A 22,709-nucleotide genomic window follows, 5' to 3' on the forward strand; every position below is an offset into this window, starting at 1 on the left:
CCCATCCAACCTGACCTTGAACTCCTCCAGGGATGGGGCAGCCACCTGGGCCAGGGCTTCATCACCTTCAGTAGGAAATTTCTTCCTAAGATCTAACCTAAATCTTCCCTCTTTCAGCTCAAAACTGTTACCTCTTGTCCTGTCCCTGCACTCTCTGATCAAGAGCCCCTCCCCAGCTTTCCTGGAGCCCCTTTCAGTCCTGGAAGCTGCTCCATGGTCTCCCCGAGGCCTTATGATGAAGAAAAAGAGGTAAATAGGAATAAAATGACACAAGGAAGTGAAAGCTATGTTAAAAAGCCCCACCTGTGTTGTGCCTAAAGGGCAGGAGGTGAGTGAGGAGCTGGCAGAGGCTGCGAGGGGGCGGCAGGAGCTGCAGGGATGGGCCAGGGCAGAGCCAGACTCTCCCCAGCTGTGTTGAGAAAGACAGGGGTAGATATTGCACCGAAACAAAAACCTCCCTTCTCAGTGGGAGGAGAAATGCTGAAAGAAAACCAAATTTCACAACCCGCCGAGGAGCAGCGAGAGGAGCTGCTGCCACCAGCCTGGCTGCATCCTTCCCACCTGCATCCTTCCCACCTGCGTTGGAGAAGGGTGAGGGGCCAGGGAGGCGTGGATGCGGGAGCCAGGAGCACAGCACACGTGGCTTTCGGAGGGGATGCCAACAACTGCGTTTGTGTAACTCTGTGGGTGGGTGTCTATAAGCAAATGAGCTGGAGAGCACCTGGACCTGAGCTAGAAATGTTGGTTTGAGGCCAGGGAGGGTTTGTTTCCCAGCCATGGCGCACGGGCAGGGACAGTTGGGTTGGAGCGATGACCCTGCTGTGGGAAGTCTCTGGAGGCTCAAGCTGGGGAAAAAAAGAGGAATAGCCCTTGTGTTGCTGCCGAGGCTGATGCTCAGACACATTTAATTTATTGTCTGCTTTTCTGCTCTGAGATGTGTTCAGCTCATCCCTCTGTCCTGAGAAACTGGTGTCAGAAAGGAGATTAAGGAAGTTCTCAGCATTTGGAGGCGTAAAGCGAAACCCATCTGGACTTTGTCCCCAGGAAATGGGCTGTGGCAGGGCAGGAAGGCAGCGGGTGAGCAGAAGGGCACAAAGACACAAGGAGAGGTCTGAGTAGCAGCAGATTTCTGTATTGATTTTTTTTTTTCCTTGAGAAGTTGTGAATTTGTTGAAAAACAGTGAGATTTTTTTATTGTTGGTACAGCTGTTTGTTGGCAACCAAGGGGAGATGGGATGAGAAAGGGCTCAGGGTGAGGAGCTTGTGCCTGGAGCAGAGCTGAGTGATGGGACGAAGCAATAACAGGGTCACAATGAGAAGTCGGCAGCCAGCTCCTGCACAGGGGCCTTCCAGGATGCTGCCAGCTGGTGCACACAGAGCCTCGTCGATCAGACTGTGGAATTATTAACAGCTACTGAAACCTTCTTGGCTGCACAGGAGACTTGGGTGCAGATGGGAGGCTGAGTGATGGGGAGCATGAAGGCAGGAGAGGATGTATTGGCAGGACTGAGGTGGGAAGAGACAAGGAGTTTGGTTTAACGTTCAGCTGGGCATCATTTATTCTTCATGGGCTGGAAGATGGGGGAGAGTGGGATCTGACCGGCTCCTCCTCTTGCCCTTAACCTACCAGCTTGCCTCTCGGATCGTGTGCCCTTAGTCCCCTTCCCTGGTCAGCCTGCACGTCCCCCTGGGGCAGGGAATGGGCATCTGCTGGGCTGGGCAGTTTATTTATTTATTAGGGACATTACTGAGGCAGTGCTGCCCTTTGTAAGGCTTGAACGGTCTCCTCTTCCACAACAGGACGGAGCTTAATTGTTAAAGCATCCTTACAGCTCCTGGACGCCCAGCATGATGCTCTGGCACCGGAGCTGCGCTCAGCCGCGGCGCTGGACCCGAGGCCACCGCTTTGGCTTCTTGAGCAAGGCTGGAAGCGGCTCGCGGAGAGCAGGGGCTTGGGCAGAGGCACGTCAGGGTGTTTCCTGGGGGAGCTGAAATATGTGACCCGGCTGTACTCGCCAGCGTGTTGAGAAACAGCGTTTCCAGCCCGCTCTGCAAGACCTGAGAAGGCTGAACAGGGAAGTGAGAGCGAGAAGTGAAACGAAAGCTTCTGTCCCGCTCCCACTTCTCCGTGTGGCGTTCGTGCAGCTCTGCGAGCCGTTGTGGCCTCGCGCTCTCCTGAACGGCGAATTTTCTCTTGTACCAGGGCCTGCGTGTTCGATGGAGAGAAGTGCAGGGTGCGATTGGAGTGACACAAGGCTTTTATTGTCCTGCTGAGGGCTCGGGGGAGCGGAGCTCGTCCCTGTGCTCAGTGCCCTGGAGTAGGAATTTAGGGTTTGCTTTCTTCTAAAAGGCTGTGTTTTAGGGCGATTGTTCCGAAATGGATCGGTGCTGGGCTGAGGAGCGCGTGCGAGGGGGTCATTCCCCCAGCTGCCTCGTCTTGTGGTGCTGGGGAGCAGAAACCCAGGGCTGTGCTGGGGGTCCAGCTGGCCCCTCCCCAGCGTTGGGAGAGTACTTGGGTCCCATCCCGTGTCCCTTTTCCCCCCTCCTGCCCCAGCTGCTGCTGTGGGGCTCCCGGTGCGGGGTGATGGGGGGCTGTCCACTCATAGGTTGCCCTTTGGGGAGTGGGGTCTGGTGGAGCCCCCTGTGCCCATCCAGGAGCTGGGTCACTACACGCCGCTGCAGGAGCTGTGGGGATTTGTCGTCCTGTGTAAGTGTCTAGGGAGAGATCCTTGGGCTAAGTGAGATCTGAACTGCGCTGGAAGACACCCCCAGCATACATGGAGGTGGAAGTTGTGCCCCAAACCAAGGAAGAAACCAAAATCCAAGACCAAATCAAAAGGCCTCCCTGCTCCCCAGCGGGACCTCAGCTTCCCTGTCTGGGCTGAGACCCTGGGGAGCGGCTCTTGGCTCAAGGTTCCTTAAATCCAGCAAGAATTGTGGAGGGAGGGGATCCTGCCCCTCTGCTCCACTCCGGTGAGACCCCTCCTGGAGCCCCGTGTCCAGTTCTGGAGTCCTCAGCACAGCATGGAGCTGTTGGAGCGAGTCCACGGGACACAACGGAGGTGATCCAAAGGCTGGAGAACCTCCCGTATGAGAATGGACTGGGAGAGTTGGAGTTGTTCAGCCTGGAGAAGAGAAGGCTCTGAGGAGACCTTGGAGCAGCTTCCAGCACTGAAAAGGGGCTGCAGGAAAGCCGGGGAGGGGCTCTTGATCAGGGAGGGCAGGAATAGGACGAGGGGAATGGTTTTCCTCTGAAAGAGGGGAGATGGAGATGAGATCTTCTGAAGAAATGTTTTCCTGTGAGGGGGGTGGCTCTGGCAGAAGCTGCCCAGAGCAGTGGAGATGGGAAGGGGGGAGATCTCACCAGTTGTGGGGTGTTGGTGCCGTGTTGGGCTGGTATCCTGGGCAGGGGCACCCCATGAAGGAGCGGGGAGCCCAACCCAGGTGGGGGCAGTGGGACTGGAGCCCGCGGGAGGAGGATGAGGATGAGGATGCCTGGGCAGTGGGAGATGTGCTGTGGGGTCAATCAGGAGAGGCCTCCCTCTCCCCGGGTGCTCCTTCCTCTTCCTCCTCATCTTCCTCCCCATCCTTCCTCCCACCCCTCCTCCTCCTCTTGCCACCGCCCTTCCCCACTCCTCGCTTTGTTATGCTGCCTCCACACTCCCCCTCCCCCTCTCATCCCCATCCTCCTTCCCCCTCTCGCTCTTCCCGCTCTTGTCCCCATCCTCCTTCCTCCTCTCACTCTTCCTCCTCTCATCCCCATCCTTTTCCCCCCCTTCTCTCACTCTTCCTCCTCTCATCCCCATCCTCCTTCTCCCCTTGCTCTTCCTCCTCTCATCCTCATCCTCCTTCCCCCCCTCGCTCTTCCTCCTCTCCATCTCCTCTCTGCCCAGTTCCCCACGGTTTCTCCCTAGAGCTGCGAGGGGCTCGGGCTGCCCTCCTTGTCTCCTCTCCCCTCCATTTCGGACCAGCAGCCCTGCATTCCCCAGGTTCCAGTCTCTGGCCATGGGAAAGGGATGTGTTAGCAGGCAGGGATGCTCGGCTGGGCCATCCTTCCACTTGTGCCAGGTCCGAGGATGCTGGAGCTATCGGTAAAGGACCCGACCTCCAGGCTGGGCAGAGGCGGCTGGAGCTGGGGGACAGAGGGCTGGGGGCAGCAGCATCCCCGCAGGCACCAGAGCCTGCCTCTCCCCCAACATCTCCTCACTGCTCTGCCTCCCTGGCTGCGTCACACCTTGGGTTGAAGGTGCCCAATCTCATGGTGCGGAGCCCCCCGAAGCCGGCTCTGTGTGGTCGGTGGCTGTTCCTGTTCCTCTGGCTCTCCCTGTTTCCATGCTGGTTTGTGTCCCCGTCCCCGTTGCGATGTGTGCTGTGTCCTGTGGGCACAGAGCTGCTGTGAGCCATGCTCCTCAGGTCCAGATGGGAACCGGTGGGCACAGGCAGCGGCTCTTGGCTTTACCCGCGTTGCAGTGGGTTGGCCGCTGTGCTCCAGCCAGCGCTCCTCGTCCCAGCCCAAACCTCACCTGCTCGGCGGGACGTGGTGTGGAGGCTGCCTGCACGCTGCAGCGCGAACCCTGGGGACGATGACCTGATAGAGCGCAATTTCTCTACTCGCAAGGTGGTTGTTTAGACCAGGGCTGCTCCCTTGCACCGAGCAGGTTCTCCTGGGACTGTGAGGGAATCTGGTTTGGAGTTTATTCCTGTTTTACCTCTCCAGGGATTTCTCTTTGTTGTAGCTGCAGAAATAATTATATTTAGAAGAACATTGTTCTCCACAGGAGGAAGCAGCAGCCTCCTCGCTTTCTTCTGGTGGTGGCTTTCCAAGTGCTACACTGGCCACTCCAGGGCTACTGGGGGCCCTGCACTGAACCACCGCTATCCGTCAGGGTCCTGGGTTGGCTCAGCCCCGAGGATCAGGCACCACTGCTCTGAGGGGTGCAGCATCCCTCTGGGACCCTGCCCCATCCCCTCTAGGGGCTGGTGTGGGGCTGGGGGCTGCAGCATCCCTCTGGGACCCTGCCCCATCCCCTCTAGGGGCTGGTGTGGGGCTGGGCCAGCCCTCAGCCTTGGTTCCGTAGCCTGGCCAGAAAGGCCAACAGCAGACAGAGACACCCCCAGAGTCACATCACCCCCATGTCCTGGGTGCGTGGTGCCAGGGTCTGCACCAGGTCCTGTATCAGACTGGGATTTGCCAGGGATGGTGGTCAGGAAAAGGGTCCAGGTGGGAAAGAGCCCCTTGTGGAGCAGCATCCCCGGTGGCTGCGTGACGGCAGTGGCTCCAGGAGCACTAATGGCATCCCTTTCCCTCCCCAGCCATGACCGCGTAGGCAGGCGGCGAGAGATGGATCGCTTCGCCGACTGCGGGACGCAGACGGACGCGGTGGTGGTGTTGTCCCTGGCGCAGGCGGCCGTTCTGGGCTTGGTGTCTGAGAATGAGCTGCTCGGGGCCACCGTCAGCCCCGCCGGCTTCTTCCCGGCGCTGGCAGGGGAGCAGCCAGATGCCAACGCGGTGAAGCCCGGGGAGCCGGAGGGCGAGGGGCAGGCACCGGGGGATGGTCAGGAGGAGGACGCCTTGGAGGCAGAGTCCTCCCTGGAGAAGCACGCCCGGCGGAGGAAGCGGCCACCCGTGAGGCTGGTGCCCAAGGTCAAGAGCGAGAAGGCGGAGGATGAGGTGCTGTATGAAGCTCCGGGGGATGAGGAGGGTGCGCAGCAGCAGCGCGACCGCCCGCCTCCCTGCCCGGAGCCCGACCAGGAGCAGGAGGTGCAGAGCAGCGCCGTGAAGATGATCGACCTCGGCAGCTTTGGCAGGAAAACACGGCGCCTGCGGCACCTGCGCCGGCACGCACGCCAGGAGCTGGCGGGCAGCGAGCGCCGGGGTGCCGGCACGGCCGGTGCGGTGGACGGCGACGCTGCGGGGGCCCTGCGGACCGAGTGCTCCTTCGAGGCGGGCACCCCATCCCCAGGTGAGGCGGACGCCCCTGCGCCAGCGTCCCCTGAACCCGTGAAGAGCGAGCAAGGCTTCTCCTGGCAGGAGCCGGGCGAGCTGGAGGCAGAGGCGACGGGAGCCACCAGCGAGCGCAACAAGAAGGCGCAGCTGGACCGGCTGGACATTAACGTGCAGATCGACGACTCCTACCTGGTGGAGGCGGGCGACCGGCAGAAGCGCTGGCAGTGCCGCATGTGCGAGAAGTCCTACACGTCCAAGTACAACCTGGTGACCCACATCCTGGGCCACAACGGCATCAAGCCCCACTCCTGCCCGCACTGCAACAAGCTCTTCAAGCAGCCCAGCCACCTGCAGACCCACCTGCTGACCCACCAGGGCACGCGGCCCCACAAGTGCGAGGTGTGCAGCAAAGCCTTCACGCAGACCAGCCACCTGAAGCGGCACATGCTGCTGCACACCGACATCAAGCCCTACAGCTGCCGCTTCTGCGGCCGGGGCTTCGCCTACCCCAGCGAGCTGAAGGCGCACGAGGTGAAGCACGAGAGCGGCCGTTGCCACGTCTGCGTGGAGTGCGGGCTGGACTTCTCCACGCTCACCCAGCTGAAGAGGCACCTCTCCACGCACCAGGGCCCCACGCTGTACCAGTGCCTGGAGTGCAGCAAGTCCTTCCACTACCGCAGCCAGCTGCAGAACCACATGCTGAAGCACCAGAACGTCCGGCCCTTCGTCTGCACTGAGTGCGGGATGGAGTTCAGCCAGATCCACCACCTCAAACAGCACTCCCTCACGCACAAGGTAAGGGCCGGGGTGTGTTGGCACCCAGAGGATGCTGCCCTTTCCATGCCTGGAGATGTGCCAGCTCCAGAGGCGGGTGCTGAGGGAGAGGGGTGTCCCAGCGCACCCCCAGTCCTGGGCAGCCCTGGAGATGGGTGGTGCAGGCGGGCAGAGGCACCCATGGTTGTCATTCGTTAGGGGTCACTGATTAGCAGTGAAAGGGCATTGCTATTGGCAGCCTCCTCCTTTCTTCCTGGAGGTTTCCATCCTCAGGGAACCTGGGGTTCAGACTTGGGAGACCCTGGCAATGTGCTGCCACAGCCCCTCCCAGCAGGCTGTGAGTGAGGGGGTCGTGCCCTTCCAGGGGCTCTTCCAAAAGGGAGCAATCAGATGGAGCCAGGGAGCAATCAGATGGAGCCAGAGAGCAGAGCTGGATCATGCAGCTGGACTTACAGCACCCGTGCTGCCCACAGGCCTCCTGCCAGGCACTGCTGGGCTCGGGCTGGGCTCTCAAACCTACCCTGCGCTGGGCTGGGCACTGCACAGCAGCCACGCTGCCCAGCCGGCCCCGTCCAGTTCGGCACTGACCGAACACTGGGTTTTCCAGGTGCCGCAAACACATTTCCAATGTGGGTGTTTTGATGGGATCTGGGGGGAAGCAGGAGGAAGGATCCGGCCCCTGCAGGACCAGGCAGTGGGAATTGCATCCCCTGAGCAGTGCAGGAATGGTCCCCGACTCTTGGTGATGCCCGCTCTGCGCCTGGAGGGAGGGCGAGCAGGAGATGCTTAGGGGAAGGTGCAGATGAGCTGATGAGGGTGCATCTCCTCCCAGTTCTTGTGATCCGACCTGCTGCTGGTCCCCAAAGTGCAGGTGTACATGAGGACCCTGTCCTGTGGGAGTGCAGGTCCCCGCTCTGCACCGTGCCCGGCACCCCTCGTGTACCCCCAGCTCCCGCGAGGTCTGTCCAGAGGCCCCCAAGCCGCCCCGGCAGCGCTGAGGGGGGGCTCTGCCCCGTGCCCATGGCTCTCCCAACTCTTGCAGGGCGTGAAGGAGTTCAAATGCGAGGTGTGTGGGCGGGAGTTCACCCTGCAGGCCAACATGAAGCGGCACATGCTGATCCACACCAGCGTCCGCCCCTACCAGTGCCACATCTGCTTCAAGACCTTCGTGCAGAAGCAGACGCTCAAGACCCACATGATCGTGCACTCCCCGGTGAAGCCTTTCAAATGCAAGGTACCCTCAGGGACAGGAGTTTAGGGGATGCCGGGCTGGGATGTTGAGCTTGGGAGAAACTGGGCCAGGCTGGGCAGAGTCCTGCGTCGCAGGAAAGCAGTTTTGTGATGCCTCCCTCTGTTCGCTCGGGCAAACAGCTCGTCCTGATGTGGCCGCTCAGAGCAGCGCAGCGGCTGCTGCGGGCAGGGCATGGGCACTGCTTACGGAGAAGGGTGGTTAGTACCTCTCTGTCCTGTGTGCTGGACGTGCTGGAGATCCCAGCAACACCAGCCCAGCATCCCCAAGGGCTCCCACTGCAGGGAGGGGATTGTAGAATCATTATGTTGGAAAAGACCCTTGAGATCATCGGCTCCAACCGTACCTGTCCACTATTAAATCTTATCCCCAAGCACCTCATCTGCCCGTCATTTAAACACCTCCAGGGATGGTGACTCCATCACCTCCCTGGGCAGCCTCTGCCAGTGCCCAGGAACCCTTTCTGTGAAGAAATTTTTCCAAATGGCCAATCTAAACTTCCCCTGGTGCAGCTTGAGGCCATTTAATCTTGTCCCGTCACTTAGGAGAAGAGACCAATGCCCACCTCTCTGCAACCTCCTATCAAGTAGTTGTAGAGAGCAATGAGGTCTCCCCTCAGCCTCCTCTTCTCCAGGCTAAGCAACCCCAGCTCCTTCAGCCGCTCCTCGTAATAAGACTTGTTCTCCAGCCCCTTCACCAGATCCATTCCCTTCTCTGGATGCACCCCTGGGCCTCAAGGTCTTTCTTATAGCGAGGGGCCTAAAACCGAACCCAGGATTCAAGGTGCAGCCTCACCAGTGCAGAGCACAGGGGGAGAATCGCTTCCCTGGTGCTGGAAGTGGCCCTGTTACTCTTAGAAGTTGGTGGGAGCAGTGGGGGGACCCCAGCAGCGAGGTTGGCTCTGAAAATTGTGATTGATAGGAATGGTTGGACTCGATGATCCTGTGGGTCTTTTCCAACCTGGTGATCCTACGATTCTATGAAAAGCGCATCCCTGCGGCAGCACCGGCCGTTGCGGGTGTGCACCTGCCACTGTCCCCGTGTGCTGGGGCAGCAGCAGAACCCTCGCTGACGGCAGGAACGCTGCCCACAGGTCTGCGGGAAATCCTTCAACCGCATGTACAACCTGCTGGGCCACATGCACCTGCACGCGGGGAGCAAGCCCTTCAAGTGTCCCTACTGCTCCAGCAAGTTCAACCTGAAGGGCAACCTCAGCCGGCACATGAAGGTCAAGCACGGGGTGATGGACATCAGCCTGGACAGCCAAGGTAGGTGCCGGGGGGCGCAGACCCTGGCCGCTAGCAGGCTGGGTGCCGCGGTCTGCCTGGCTGCGGCCGCTCCTGGAAGTGTGCGGCAATCGGCTGTTTGCCGGGGAGCTGGGCTGTGCCGCAGCGGCTCCGGCAAGCGCCTCGTGGTGAGTTCACAGCCTGTCACCGGAGAGCTGCCTTCAATTTGCTCCCTGCCAACGTTGCATGGTGACAGGTGCTGTCTCCCCAGCCTCCCCTCCATCCTCAAGGACCTGCCCTCCCACGAGGGCCATGGAAGGGTACCGGGTGGGAGCTGAGTGAGCCGGATAGACTTGGTACAAATAAACAAACTTTATCACAAATAAGCTAAAATAAATAGCTCCTCCAGGAGCCATTTGGGCTTTGGCATCTCTGGACAGGATAGTGCTCTCTGGTGACTCTGGTCCAAGGGGTTTGCAGGCTGGGAGGGGTAAATGCTGCAGTTCTTGCCCCTCTGTGCCTCCCCAAAGGTCCTGGGGGGACGGGAGGTGCTCCCGTTGCAGGTTGCTGCCCAGCATCGGTGCCAATGTTCCATCCGCAGTCCTGCGTCTGGGCCACCCCTGCTTTGTGCGGACAGAGCTGGAGATGAGCTCTGGCTGTTTCATCCCCTCAGTTTTCCCAGTGGCTCAAGCACATCCTGGGCGGGGGGGGACCCAGCAGGATCCCCCGTTCCTTCTCTTCGTCTCCACCTCGGACAACTCCCACGCTGGCTGCGCCTCAGCCAGTGCCCAGCACCGTGGTGCAGGCAGGGAGTGCGAGTGCAGGAGCGGTGATGGGGGGACACCTCTCCTCCCTGCCAGCTTCCCCTGGCCCCCACGGTGGGATGGGGGCTGCAGACCCCTGGCAAGCATGCACCTGCTGGCTCTCTGCTCTGACAGCGTCCTGCTGGCAACCCTTCCAGCTGCAGGGCATCGGGGACCCCCTGAGCCAAGAGCAGGCTGGAGCAGAGCAGCAGCTCCTGAGGAGCTCTAGGCTCTCAACCCAAGCTACCTGGGGACGAGGGGTGCTCTTGGCCCTGGACCTTTGTGCAGGTCCCTCATCAGGTGTCTGTGTTCCTAATCCCAGATCCCATGATGGACCTGGCCGGGGCTGACCATGCCGAGCTGGACGGGCAGCAGGAGATGGATGACTTTGAGGAGGAGAACTCTTATGGCTACGGAGGGGTGGGCAACCGTCCAGATGAGCACGCGCTGACCGAGCAGACCATGAAGGAGATGGCGTACTACAACATGTTGTAGCCGAGGCTGGAGGAGGCTGCTGGGGGCCCGTGTGGACTTTGCGTGGTAAGAGGAGCTGCGGCACCCAGCCAGACCCGCACCGCTGCCCATGGAGAGTGGGGGCTGCGGCTGAGCTTGGTGAAGGAAAAAACAGGGATGCCAAAAATCTTGGCTGGGGCGAGGGCAGGAGTGGAAGCTGGAGGCAGCGCAGGGTAGTGCTCGCTGCCTGCCCACGGGCACGCCGGGCTGGTGCAGGGAAGGCTTGGCTCCAAGCTGGTGCCAGACCCTTGCGGAGCTTCAGCAGAGCTTTGGCCACCACCGGGGTCCTTCCCCGCAGCGAGGGAGCACGGAGCTCTGTGCCGGCTGCCTGCGGCGCTCCTGCCCGGCACTGAGCTCCCTGCGCTCTCAGGGCTGCGTGGTGGCAAGCCAGGACCTTGCTGCCATCTTCCCCCTTGCCTGCCCTCCAGTGCCCTTGAGACCATAGGCAGGGGAAGGCACGTCCCAGATGATGATGAGCATTACTAATTATTCTACCTCCTGGGTCCTCCCCCAGGGCTGCGCGGGGGCTGCAGCCTGGCTGGCCCCCCACTCACCCCGGGGAGCAGAAGCCCTTCTGCCCGCCGGAGGAGGTGGGTTTGCTTTTCTTGCCCTTCCCAGCCTCCCAGGCGGGCGAGAGCCGTGTCCCTTGCTCTGGCACCGGCTGCGAGCTGGCACAGGCCAAGCCACGTCGCCCTCCACGAGGCCATGGGGCACATACAAAACAGAGTATTTTCTTACAAGTGAATGGCAAAGCTCGGAGGAGGCAGCGGCTCGGGGTCTGCAGCCGCTGCGGGGAGCTGAGTGGTTAAAGGCAGGCAAACCAAACCCTCTCCCACTTGAGCAAATGATGGTATTTTGAAAAGTAATTTATTTTTTTTCAGACGTGCCGCGTGGTTGGATTTATCTTTTCACTGAGTTCAGTTTCCTTCAACCAATGTGCTTTGTAAACGTGTGTAATGTGTGTGGTCTGTGCGGGTGGGGGCTGCTGCAATGGTGCTTGGCGGGGGGAAGCTGAGGACCAGAGTCGGGTCCCACCACCTGTGGGGCAGCCTTATGCTGGCAGAGTCCTGGCAGCGGCTCCCTGTGCTGCCAGGCCCCCTCACAGCCCCCCGAGCTGTGCTGGAAACCGCTTTTGCTGCGGCAGAGCAGCCCCTGGGATGCAGGTTTGCCTCCTTCAGTTGCGGGATTGGGAGGGGGAGAAAGGAGCTGGGTCCACATTGGGGCTGGGACCACCGCCTGGTGTGGGGCAGGGGGCCAGGCAGCCCCCCCAGTATCCTTCCACGCTGTCCCCAGTGCCAGGCAGGGTTCCTACTGGCACTCGGGGCAGCTGTAACAGGACTGGGGCACTAGTGCACCTCCAGGACCTCCCCACACGCGCTCCCTGGGTGCACCACCTGCCCCATCTCCAAAAGCCCCAGGCTGGCTCTGGGGAGGGGCTGGCACCACTCGGCCCTCCGAGCTCCCAGCCGAGGCACCAAGCTCCCCAGCCTTCCCCCCACCTTCGCACCCCCCCCGCCGCCCCAAGCTTCCTCCAGCCAGGCTGGTGACGTCTGGCCCCTGCGTGGCAGTGCCACCCCCTTCCCCACACGCTACCTCAGTCCCATTACCAAAAAGAGCTGTGATGCGCATCCGCCGGCGCTGGGGGCTACCCCCGGCTCTGCCCCGTGGGACAAGGCAGGGGGCTCTCGTGCTGGTGGCACAGGTGCCCGTACGGCTCCCTAGCGTCCCCCCTACCCTCGCGTGCGCCGTGTTCAGCTGCCCCTCGTGCAAAGCCCTACTGTGTTTTGGTTTTTATCTCCTCCATTTGAAGAGTTGTTTAGCAATAATTCTAATAAATGCCTATTCTTTAGCTGCTGGCTGCATCCTGCAGCTGCCCTGTGCCACGAGAGCCGTGCCGCACCGTGCGCCGGGGAGGTGTTTAATGGCTGCTGGCACTGCGAGGGGGGTGGGTACAGCAATTGGTGCCCCCCCGTCCTGCATAGCCCTGCTACAAAGGCTTTAGAAACACTCATAAGAAAACTGCTTATAAAAATTATTCAACCGTTCCTGAGCTGGGTCAGTGAGCTGGCGGCAGCGCTGGGTCCCTTGGCCGTCCCGGTGACAGCGGCGCCGGGTGCCCTTACTGCTTGCCCAGGGCCTTGTCCAGATTGTTCTTGATGGCGTCGAGGAAGTCGGTGGTGTTCACAAAGTGCTCGTTCAGCTTCACGCTGTTGGGGGGACAGAGAGGGGCTTCAGGGGGATCCTGTGGCTTGTGGGGGGGGTCCTTGCCCCCCTCCTTGCCACAGCCAGGCTGGTGCTGGGGCAAAGCCCAGGCTGGCAGCACAGCCCCACGAGCTGTTACAGACACCCCCAGGGCCCAGCCGGTGGCCACCCAGCATGGCCAGGTTGCCTTGGGCTCTGCCACGGGAGCCACACGTACTTGGCGAGACCGTGGATGCAGCCGGCGAGGTCCTTTGTCATTGTCCCACTCTCCACGGTTTCCACGCAGACCTTCTCCAGTGTCTGGGCAAACCTGGGGAGGGCAGAGTTGGCGGCAGCTCCAGCAAAGGCGGCACCTCCCTGTGCCACAGACCTCGCCGCCCCGGGGTGCCCCCACCCGCCCCACTCACTTGATGAGGTCCGGGTTACTGTCCAGCTTGCCCCGGTGCTCCAGGCCACGCGTCCAGGCGAAGATGCTGGCGATGGGGTTGGTGCTGGTGGGTCGCCCCTGCGTGGGAGAGCGCTCAGCCGCGTGTGCCGGCAGCAGGCACGGGCAGCACGCCCCGGGCAGAGCCAACCCACCTTCTGGTGCTCCCGGTAGTGGCGGGTGACGGTGCCGTGGGCCGCCTCAGCCTCGATGGTCTTCCCATCCGGACACACCAGGACAGAGGTCATCAGCCCCAGGGAACCGAAGCCTGCGGCGGGATGGGGGTGAGGGCAACTGTGCACAGACCACCCCAACCTGCCCCACGTCCCCCTCTCCCACCACCCCACCTTGGGCCAGGATGTCCGACTGGACGTCTCCGTCGTAGTTCTTGCATGCCCAGACGAAGCCCCCGGAGGACTTCAGCACCTGGGCAACCATGTCGTCGATGAGCCGGTGCTCGTACCAGATCTTCAGCTTGTCGAACTCTGTCTTGTAGTGCCTGGGAGCCCAGGGTGGGTGTCAGCCGTGCTGGGCCATGGCCACCCCAGGCTGGGTCCCGCAGCCACCCCCTCGGCTACAGCCCCTCCTCAGCTCTCCTCCCTAGCAGCCCAAGCTCCTCTAAGTCCGTACTTATCGAAGATCTCCTGGAAGATGTCTTTGAAGCGGCCGTCGTAGGCCTTCAGGATGGTGTTCTTGGTGCTCATGTAGAGAGGCCACTTCTTCTGGATGGCGTACTGGAAGCAGCTGTGAGCGAAGCCCGAGATAGACTGCAAGGGAAGCACACGGACCCCCGTGGGACTCCGGTCCCACCAGCCTGGCCAGGGCCCCCCCAGATGGTGGTGGATCACAGGGACCCCCCCAGCTGCCCCCAGCCCACGTCTGTACCTCGTCCGTGTTGTACATGCCCATGCCCACGCCGCCACCGGGGAAGTTGAACACCTCCCACTCCTTCGCCCCACTGCCGTCCTTCGGCGTGAAGACCATCTTGAACGTCCCGGACTTGGTGACCACGAAGTCTGTGGCTTTGTACTGCAAGGGGCAGGGTAGAATTATGGGAGGGTTTGAGTTGAAAGGGACCTCAAAGCCTATCCAGTCCCACCCCTGCCATGGGCAGGGACACCTCCCACTGGATCAGGGGGCTCAGAGCCTCATCAAACCTGGTCTTGAACACCTGCAGGGACAGGGCAGCCACCACTGCTCTGGGCAACCTGGGCCAGGGCCTCCCCACCCTCATTGTGAAGAAATTCCTCCTTATGTCTAGCCTAAATGTGCACAAATCTGCCCCTCTACAGATCAGATCGTGGGGCAGGGCCTGGCAGGAGCTCCCTGGGGCCCCGGCGCCATGCGGGGCTCACCTGGTCGCCGTGGGCGTGCCTGCCGATGGTGATGGGCTTGGTCCAGCCGGGCACCAGGCGCGGGATGTTCTTGCAGATGATGGGCTCCCGGAACACTGTGCCCCCCAGGATGTTTCGGATGGTACCATTGGGGCTCTTCCACATCTTCTTCAGCTTGAACTCTAGAATGCATGGAGGTGAGGTCCTTGAGAACCGCCCCCACCAGCAGTCACACCAGCCCCTGCCAGCCTGCCTGGCTCCTCCGTGCCATGGGCTGCTGCCAGGACGCTGCTGCTGCGCCAGCCAAGGAGAGGGACAGCCGGCACAGGCTCATGACCAGCAGCAGAGGCCGGTCTGTTCGCAGCCCTGCGCCCTCAGGGTCCCCTCAGCACCCCCGAGCACCCAGAGCAGGGGGCTCAGCTCTCCGTGGGGCTGCCGAGACCACCACCCGCGCCCACCTTCCACCCTGGCTTCGTCCGGTGTGATGGTGGCACACTTCACAGCCACGCTGTACTTCTGGGTGGCCAGCGCCGAGTCGATGGTGACCTGGTCGTCCGTCTTGTCCCGGTGCGGCAGGCCCAGGTCAAAATACTTCAGCTGGACGTCCACGTTGGGCAGGATGAGCTGCGGGGGTGCAGAACAGCGTCAGAGGGGGGGACCCTGCAGGGTGACGAGGGTGCAGCACCGAGCACTGTGGCACGGCCAGCCCCGACGCAGCTGCTGGGGTTGGTGCCCCCTTCCCAAGATGATTCCCCCCGGGATATTCCCCCCGGGATAGTCCCCCCTTCTCAGGACGGTGCCCCCTGCCCAAGATGATTCCCCCCTGCCTGGGATGATCCCCCACCTTCCCGGGATGGTCCCCCCCTGCCCAGAATGGTCCCCCATTCCCGGGACCTCCTTGCTTCCCAGTCCTGCCGGAAGCCGTGCTGACCTCACCACCTGCTTCCTGCACTGGGACGGACGGATAGAGGACAGCCCGATAGAGGACAGACGGACAGGGCAGGCAGGGAATGCCTGTGCCACAGCCACCTGTCCCCCCGCACAGCTCCTGCCAGCTCTGCACCACCCGCCTGCCCCCCCGGCCCCGGGCAGGACCCGTTACCTTCTCCTTGATGAAGGCCCAGATGATCCGTGTCATCTCATCTCCGTCCATCTCCACCACCGGGTTGGCCACCTTGATGCGCTTGTCGGCATCTGGGGAGCGGCAGCGGGGCGTGAGGGGCCGGCTGGGCTCGGGTACGGGTCAGGGTGCAAACCCCGCTGGGCACCAACCCCGCTCGGGGCAAAGCCCCAGGTGGCAGCAGGACGGAGAGCGGGGGCAAACCCCTTTGGGCCAGACCCAGGGACGCGCCGGGCTGCCAGACCCCGCGCGTGTGACCGGGGCCAGGAGCAAAAAAACCCCTTGGACCTGGACCAGGTGCAAATTCCTGTGTGGGACCTGGACGGGGAACAAACCCCTCCAAGTGCCAAGCCCAGCTGCAAAACTCCATGTGGGACGGGGACCAGGAACAAACTTCTCCAGGGTCAAACCGGCTACGAGCTGGGGTGCAAAGCCCCGCGAGCAAACCCGAACCCGGGTGCCAAACCCCACGTGGAACCAGGACTGGGACCAACCCCCCTCCCGTTACTGGACCTGGGTATAAAACCCCGTACGGAGCCATGGTGGGTAACGACCCCCAGCCCGGAGCGGCTGTGAGCAGGGGTGCAGACCCAGGCACCCCCGCACCCCCAAAACTGACCCAGCACAGCCTGCAGACCCCCCCAAACAGGACCCAGCGGCAAAACCTCCCTCGGGGATGGAACTGGTAGCAAAGCCCCGTTACCAGCAAAGCCCCCCCCGTTACCGGACCTGGGTACAAAACCCCACATGGAACCAGGACCGGGATCAAACTCCCCAGTTACCACACCAGAGCGCAAAACCCCCTCCTGGGACCGGACCCGGGCGCAAAACCCCGTGTGGAAACAGGACGGGGATCAAATGCCCCGTTACCGGACCCAGGTGCAATCCTCCCGTCTCCGGTACCGGGACCCAGGTATAGAGCCCCCCCGGTACCGGTCCCGGGCACAGAACCCCCTCCAATTACCGGACCCGGGTGCAAACCCACCCTCCCGTGACCAGCTGCGGGTACAAAACCCTCTCGGTACCGGGACCCAGGGACAGAACGCCCTCCCATTACCGGACCCGGGTACAGAGCCTCTCCGGTACCGGGACCCCTTGATAGAGCCCCCCCAATTACCGGATCCCGTTTATAGAGCCCCTCCAATTACTGGACCCGGGTACAGAGCCTCTCCGGTACCGGGACCCGTTTATAGACCCCCCTCCAATTACCGGGACCCGTTTATAGAGCCCCTCCAATTACTGGACCCGGGTACAGAGCCTCCCCGGTACCGGGACCCCTTGATAGAGCCCCCCCAATTACCGGATCCCGTTTATAGAGCCCCTCCAATTACTGGACCCGGGTACAGAGCCTCTCCGGTACCGGGACCCGTTTATAGACCCCCCTCCAATTACCGGGACCCGTTTATAGAGCCCCTCCAATTACTGGACCCGGGTACAGAGCCTCTCCGGTACCGGGACCCGTTGATAGACCCCCTCCAATTACCGGGACCCGTTTATAGAGCCCCTCCAATTATCGGACCCGGGTACAGAGCCTCCCCGGTACCGGATCCCGTTGATAGAGCCCCTCCAATTACCGAACCCCGTTTATAAAGCCCCTCCAATTACCGGACCCGGGTACCGACCCCCCCCCCCATTCCGTCCCCGCTTCCCAACCCCCACGTGTCCCCCGGACGGCGCTCCAAGCTCCCGGTACCGCCCCCCCAACCCCCCCCACGTCGTCCCCGGTGCTCACAGTGCCGGCTCTGCGTCCCGAGGGCGGCGGGGAGGCGGCGGGGGAGGCGGCTGAGCGCGGGGGCGGCTCGAAGGCAGCGAGCGGCCATGGCGAGACCCGACGGGGCGGACGGAGAGGGGCGGGATGGGGATGGGGGGGACGCTCCGCCCCGGGGGTGGGGACAGCCCGGACCCCCCCGTGGGGCCCCGCCAGGGCCCGGAGGGCCCTGGCGGGGCCCCACGGGGGGGTCCGGGCGAATGCTGCATCCCCATCACCTCCCACAAACGGTGCCCCCCCATCTCTGCCGTGTCCCCCCATCTCTGTGTCTCATGTCCCCCCCGTGTGTCCCCCCCCAGCCTGGGGCCAAGACAAATGCTTTTTTTAGCCGCAGATGCCACTCTGGGAGGAAAGCAGGATCCCTGCCAGGCTTCAAGTGAACCGAGGGAGGGGGGAAGGGGCAGCGGGGGGTGTGCAAGGGGCGTGGGTGTGCAGGGGGTGTGTGCAAGGAGTGCGTGTGTGTGTGCAAAGGGGCGTGTGTGTGCAGGGGGTGTGTGCAAGGAGTGCACGTGTGTGTGCAAGGGGGTGTGCAAGGGGGTGTGTGCAAGGAGTGCATGTGTGTGCAAGGGGCGTGTGTGCAAGGAGTGCATGTGTGTGCAAGGGGCATGTGTGCAAGGAGTGCATGTGTGTGCAAGGGGCATGTGTGTGTGCAAGGGGCATGTGTGTGCAGGGGGTGTGAGCAGGGTGTGTGCAAGGAGTGCATGTGTGTGTGCAAGGGGTGTGTGCAAGGGGCACGTGTGTGTGCAAGGGGCATGTGTGCAAGGAGTGCATGTGTGTGTGCAGGGTGTGTGTGTGTCCAAGGTGTGTGTGCAAGGAGTGTACATGTGTGTGCAAAGGGGCGTGTGTGTGCAGGGTGTGTGTGCAAGGAGTGCATGTGTGTGTGCAAGGGGTGTGTGCAAGGAGAGTGTGTGTGCAGGGTTTGTGTGCAAGGAGTGCATGTGTGTGTGTCCAAGGTGTGTGTGCAAGGAGTGTACATGTGTGTGCAAAGGGGCGTGTGTGTGCAGGGTGTGTGTGCAAGGAGTGCATGTGTGTGTGCAAGGGGCATGTGTGTGCAGGGGGTGGGTGTGCAAGGAGTGTATGTGTGTGTGCAAGGGGCATGTGGGGGTGTGTGCGAGATGTGTGTGCAAGGAGTGCCTGTGTGTGTAGGGGGTGTGTGTCTGTGTGCAAGGAATGCATGTGTGTGTGCAAGGGGCGTGTGTGTGCAGGGGGTGGCTGTGTGTGCAAGGGGGGGTGCAGAGAGTGCATGTGTGTGTGCAAGCGGTGTGTGTGTGCAAGGGGGTGTGTGCAGGGGGTGTGCATGTGTGCGAGGTGGTTGTGTGTGCAGGGGGTGCATGTGTGTGTGCAAGGGGTGTGTGTGTGCAGGATGTGTGTGTGCAAAGGGGGGTGCAGGGAGTGCATGTGTGTGTGCAAGGAGCGGGGGTGCATGTGTGCGGGGTGGTTGGCTGCGTGTGTGCACTGGGAGTGTGTGTGCAGGGAGACCGTGTGTGTGCAAGGGGTGTGCAGGATTTGCTCCCAGCTGCAGCCTGAACCCCAAATACAGGATTTGCTCCCAGCTGCAGCCTGAACCCCAAATACAGGATTTGCTCCCAGCTGCAGCGTGACCCCCCAATACAGGATTTGCTCCCAGCTGCAGCGTGACCCCCCAATACAGGATTTGCTCCCAGCTGCAGCGTGACCCCCCAATACAGGATTTGCTCCCAGCTGCAGCGTGACCCCCCAATACAGGATTTGCTCCCAGCTGCAGCGTGACCCCCCAATACAGGATTTGCTCCCAGCTGCAGCATGACCCCCAGTACAGGATTTGCTCCCAGCTGCAGCGTGACCCCCCAATACAGGATTTGCTCCCAGCTGCAGCGTGACCCCCAATACAGGATTTGCTCCCAGCTGCAGCCTGACCCCCCAATACAGGATTTGCTCCCAGCTGCAGCGTGACCCCCAATACAGGATTTGCTCCCAGCTGCAGCCTGACCCCCCAATACAGGATTTGCTCCCAGCTGCAGCGTGACCCCCCAATACAGGATTTGCTCCCAGCTGCAGCGTGAACCCCAATACAGGATTTGCTCCCAGCTGCAGCGTGACCCCCAATACAGGATTTGCTCCCAGCTGCAGCGTGACCCCCCAATACAGGATTTGCTCCCAGCTGCAGCGTGACCCCCCAATACAGGATTTGCTCCCAGCTGCAGCCTGAACCCCAATACAGGATTTGCTCCCAGCTGCAGCCTGACCCCCCAGTACAGGATTTGCTCCCAGCTGCAGCGTGACCCCCCAATACAGGATTTGCTCCCAGCTGCAGCGTGACCCCCCAATACAGGATTTGCTCCCAGCTGCAGCGTGACCCCCCAATACAGGATTTGCTCCCAGCTGCAGCGTGACCCCCCAATACAGGATTTGCTCCCAGCTGCAGCGTGACCCCCAAATACAGGATTTGCTCCCAGCTGCAGTGTGACCCCCCAATACAGGATTTGCTCCCAACTGCAGCGTGACCCCCCAATACAGGATTTGCTCCCAGCTGCAGCGTGACCCCCAGTACAGGATTTGCTCCCAGCTGCAGCGTGACCCCCCAATACAGGATTTGCTCCCAGCTGCAGCGTGACCCCCAAATACAGGATTTGCTCCCAGCTGCAGCGTGACCCCCCAATACAGGATTTGCTCCCAGCTGCAGCATGACCCCCAGTACAGGATTTGCTCCCAGCTGCAGCGTGACCCCCCAATACAGGATTTGCTCCCAGCTGCAGCGTGACCCCCAAATACAGGATTTGCTCCCAGCTGCAGCGTGACCCCCCAATACAGGATTTGCTCCCAGCTGCAGCGTGACCCCCAATACAGGATTTGCTCCCAGCTGCAGCCTGACCCCCCAATACAGGATTTGCTCCCAGCTGCAGCGTGACCCCCAATACAGGATTTGCTCCCAGCTGCAGCCTGACCCCCCAATACAGGATTTGCTCCCAGCTGCAGCGTGACCCCCCAATACAGGATTTGCTCCCAGCTGCAGCGTGAACCCCAATACAGGATTTGCTCCCAGCTGCAGCGTGACCCCCAATACAGGATTTGCTCCCAGCTGCAGCGTGACCCCCCAATACAGGATTTGCTCCCAGCTGCAGCGTGACCCCCAAATACAGGATTTGCTCCCAGCTGCAGCGTGACCCCCCAATACAGGATTTGCTCCCAGCTGCAGCCTGAACCCCAATACAGGATTTGCTCCCAGCTGCAGCCTGACCCCCCAGTACAGGATTTGCTCCCAGCTGCAGCGTGACCCCCCAATACAGGATTTGCTCCCAGCTGCAGCGTGACCCCCCAATACAGGATTTGCTCCCAGCTGCAGCGTGACCCCCCAATACAGGATTTGCTCCCAGCTGCAGCGTGACCCCCAAATACAGGATTTGCTCCCAGCTGCAGTGTGACCCCCCAATACAGGATTTGCTCCCAACTGCAGCGTGACCCCCCAATACAGGATTTGCTCCCAGCTGCAGCATGACCCCCAGTACAGGATTTGCTCCCAGCTGCAGCGTGACCCCCCAATACAGGATTTGCTCCCAGCTGCAGCGTGACCCCCAAATACAGGATTTGCTCCCAGCTGCAGCGTGACCCCCCAATACAGGATTTGCTCCCAGCTGCAGCGTGACCCCCAGTACAGGATTTGCTCCCAGCTGCAGCATGACCCCCAGTACAGGATTTGCTCCCAGCTGCAGCGTGACCCCCAATACAGGATTTGCTCCCAGCTGCAGCGTGACCCCCAAATACAGGATTTGCTCCCAGCTGCAGCGTGACCCCCCAATACAGGATTTGCTCCCAGCTGCAGCGTGACCCCCAAATACAGGATTTGCTCCCAGCTGCAGCGTGACCCCCCAATACAGGATTTGCTCCCAACTGCAGCGTGACCCCCCAATACAGGATTTGCTCCCAGCTGCAGCCTGACCCCCCAATACAGGATTTGCTCCCAGCAGCAGCGTGACCCCCCAATACAGGATTTGCTCCCAGCTGCAGTGTGACCCCCAATACAGGATTTGCTCCCAGCTGCAGCGTGGACCCCCAATACAGGATTTGCTCCCAGCTGCAGTGTGACCCCCAATACAGGATTTGCTCCCAGCTGCAGCCTGACCCCCCAATACAGGATTTGCTCCCAGCTGCAGCGTGACCCCCAATACAGGATTTGCTCCCAGCTGCAGCGTGACCCCCCAATACAGGATTTGCTCCCAGCTGCAGCGTGACCCCCAATACAGGATTTGCTCCCAGCTGCAGCGTGACCCCCCAATACAGGATTTGCTCCCAGCTGCAGCGTGACCCCCCAATACAGGATTTGCTCCCAGCTGCAGCGTGACCCCCCAATACAGGATTTGCTCCCAGCTGCAGTGTGACCCCCAATACAGGATTTGCTCCCAGCTGCAGCGTGACCCCCCAATACAGGATTTGCTCCCAGCTGCAGCCTGACCCCCCAATACAGGATTTGCTCCCAGCTGCAGCGTGACCCCCCAGTACAGGATTTGCTCCCAGCTGCAGTGTGACCCCCCAATACAGGATTTGCTCCCAGCAGCAGCGTGGCCCCCCAATACAGGATTTGCTCCCAGCTGCGGCGTGACCCCCCAATACAGGATTTGCTCCCAGCTGCAGCCTGAACCCCAATACAGGATTTGCTCCCAGCTGCAGCGTGACCCCCCAATACAGGATTTGCTCCCAGCTGCAGTGTGACCTCCCAGTACAGGATTTGCTCCCAGCTGCAGTGTGACCCCCCAGTACAGGATTTGCTCCCAGCAGCAGCGTGGACCCCCAATACAGGATTTGCTCCCAGCTGCAGTGTGACCCCCAATACAGGATTTGCTCCCAGCTGCAGCCTGACCCCCCAATACAGGATTTGCTCCCAGCTGCAGCGTGACCCCCAATACAGGATTTGCTCCCAGCTGCAGCCTGACCCCCCAATACAGGATTTGCTCCCAGCTGCAGCGTGACCCCCAAATACAGGATTTGCTCCCAGCTGCAGTGTGACCCCCCAGTACAGGATTTGCTCCCAGCTGCAGCGTGACCCCCCAGTACAGGATTTGCTCCCAGCTGCAGCGTGACCCCCCAATACAGGATTTGCTCCCAACTGCAGCGTGACCCCCCAATACAGGATTTGCTCCCAGCTGCAGCGTGACCCCCCAATACAGGATTTGCTCCCAGCTGCAGCCTGACCCCCAATACAGGATTTGCTCCCAACTGCAGCGTGACCCCCAATACAGGATTTGCTCCCAGCTGCAGCGTGACCCCCAATACAGGATTTGCTCCCAGCTGCAGCGTGACCCCCAATACAGGATTTGCTCCCAGCTGCAGCGTGACCCCCAATACAGGATTTGCTCCCAGCTGCAGCGTGACCCC

The 22,709-nt window shown here is 61.4% G+C and overlaps 2 protein-coding genes across 4 annotated transcripts in view; one reads left to right on the plus strand and one right to left on the minus strand.

Moving 5' to 3' along the window:
- The window catches only part of ZNF710 (zinc finger protein 710), a 28,971-nt gene extending 17,577 nt beyond the window's left edge, over positions 1-11,394 (plus strand). For 2 of the 3 annotated variants that reach the window (XM_069866615.1, XM_069866616.1), the window contains exons 2-5: positions 5,314-6,742; positions 7,764-7,955; positions 9,064-9,238; positions 10,322-11,394. In XM_069866615.1, the coding sequence (XP_069722716.1) occupies positions 5,342-6,742; positions 7,764-7,955; positions 9,064-9,238; positions 10,322-10,494 (1,941 nt within the window). In that variant the 5' untranslated portion in view covers positions 5,314-5,341 and the 3' untranslated portion in view covers positions 10,495-11,394. Of the gene's footprint in view, positions 1-5,313; positions 6,743-7,763; positions 7,956-9,063; positions 9,239-10,287 lie in introns of all 3 variants that reach the window. The other variant, XM_069866617.1, reaches the window with a different exon arrangement.
- A 944-nt stretch (positions 11,395-12,338) lies between these two features.
- IDH2 (isocitrate dehydrogenase (NADP(+)) 2) lies at positions 12,339-17,439 on the minus strand. Its single transcript, XM_069866661.1, has 11 exons — positions 17,325-17,439; positions 15,575-15,666; positions 14,931-15,096; positions 14,494-14,654; positions 14,024-14,167; positions 13,769-13,905; positions 13,486-13,637; positions 13,294-13,406; positions 13,122-13,219; positions 12,932-13,024; positions 12,339-12,719 (listed from the first exon to the last, which is right to left on the minus strand). Exons 1-11 carry the CDS (start codon positions 17,410-17,412, stop codon positions 12,632-12,634), a joined length of 1,332 nt encoding a protein of 443 aa, XP_069722762.1. The 5' UTR covers positions 17,413-17,439; the 3' UTR covers positions 12,339-12,631.
- Between the last annotated feature and the right edge of the window lie 5,270 nt (positions 17,440-22,709).

Source organism: Phaenicophaeus curvirostris, chromosome 12, assembly GCF_032191515.1.
Source record: "Phaenicophaeus curvirostris isolate KB17595 chromosome 12, BPBGC_Pcur_1.0, whole genome shotgun sequence".
In the NCBI taxonomy this organism is placed as follows: Eukaryota; Metazoa; Chordata; class Aves; order Cuculiformes; family Cuculidae; genus Phaenicophaeus; species Phaenicophaeus curvirostris.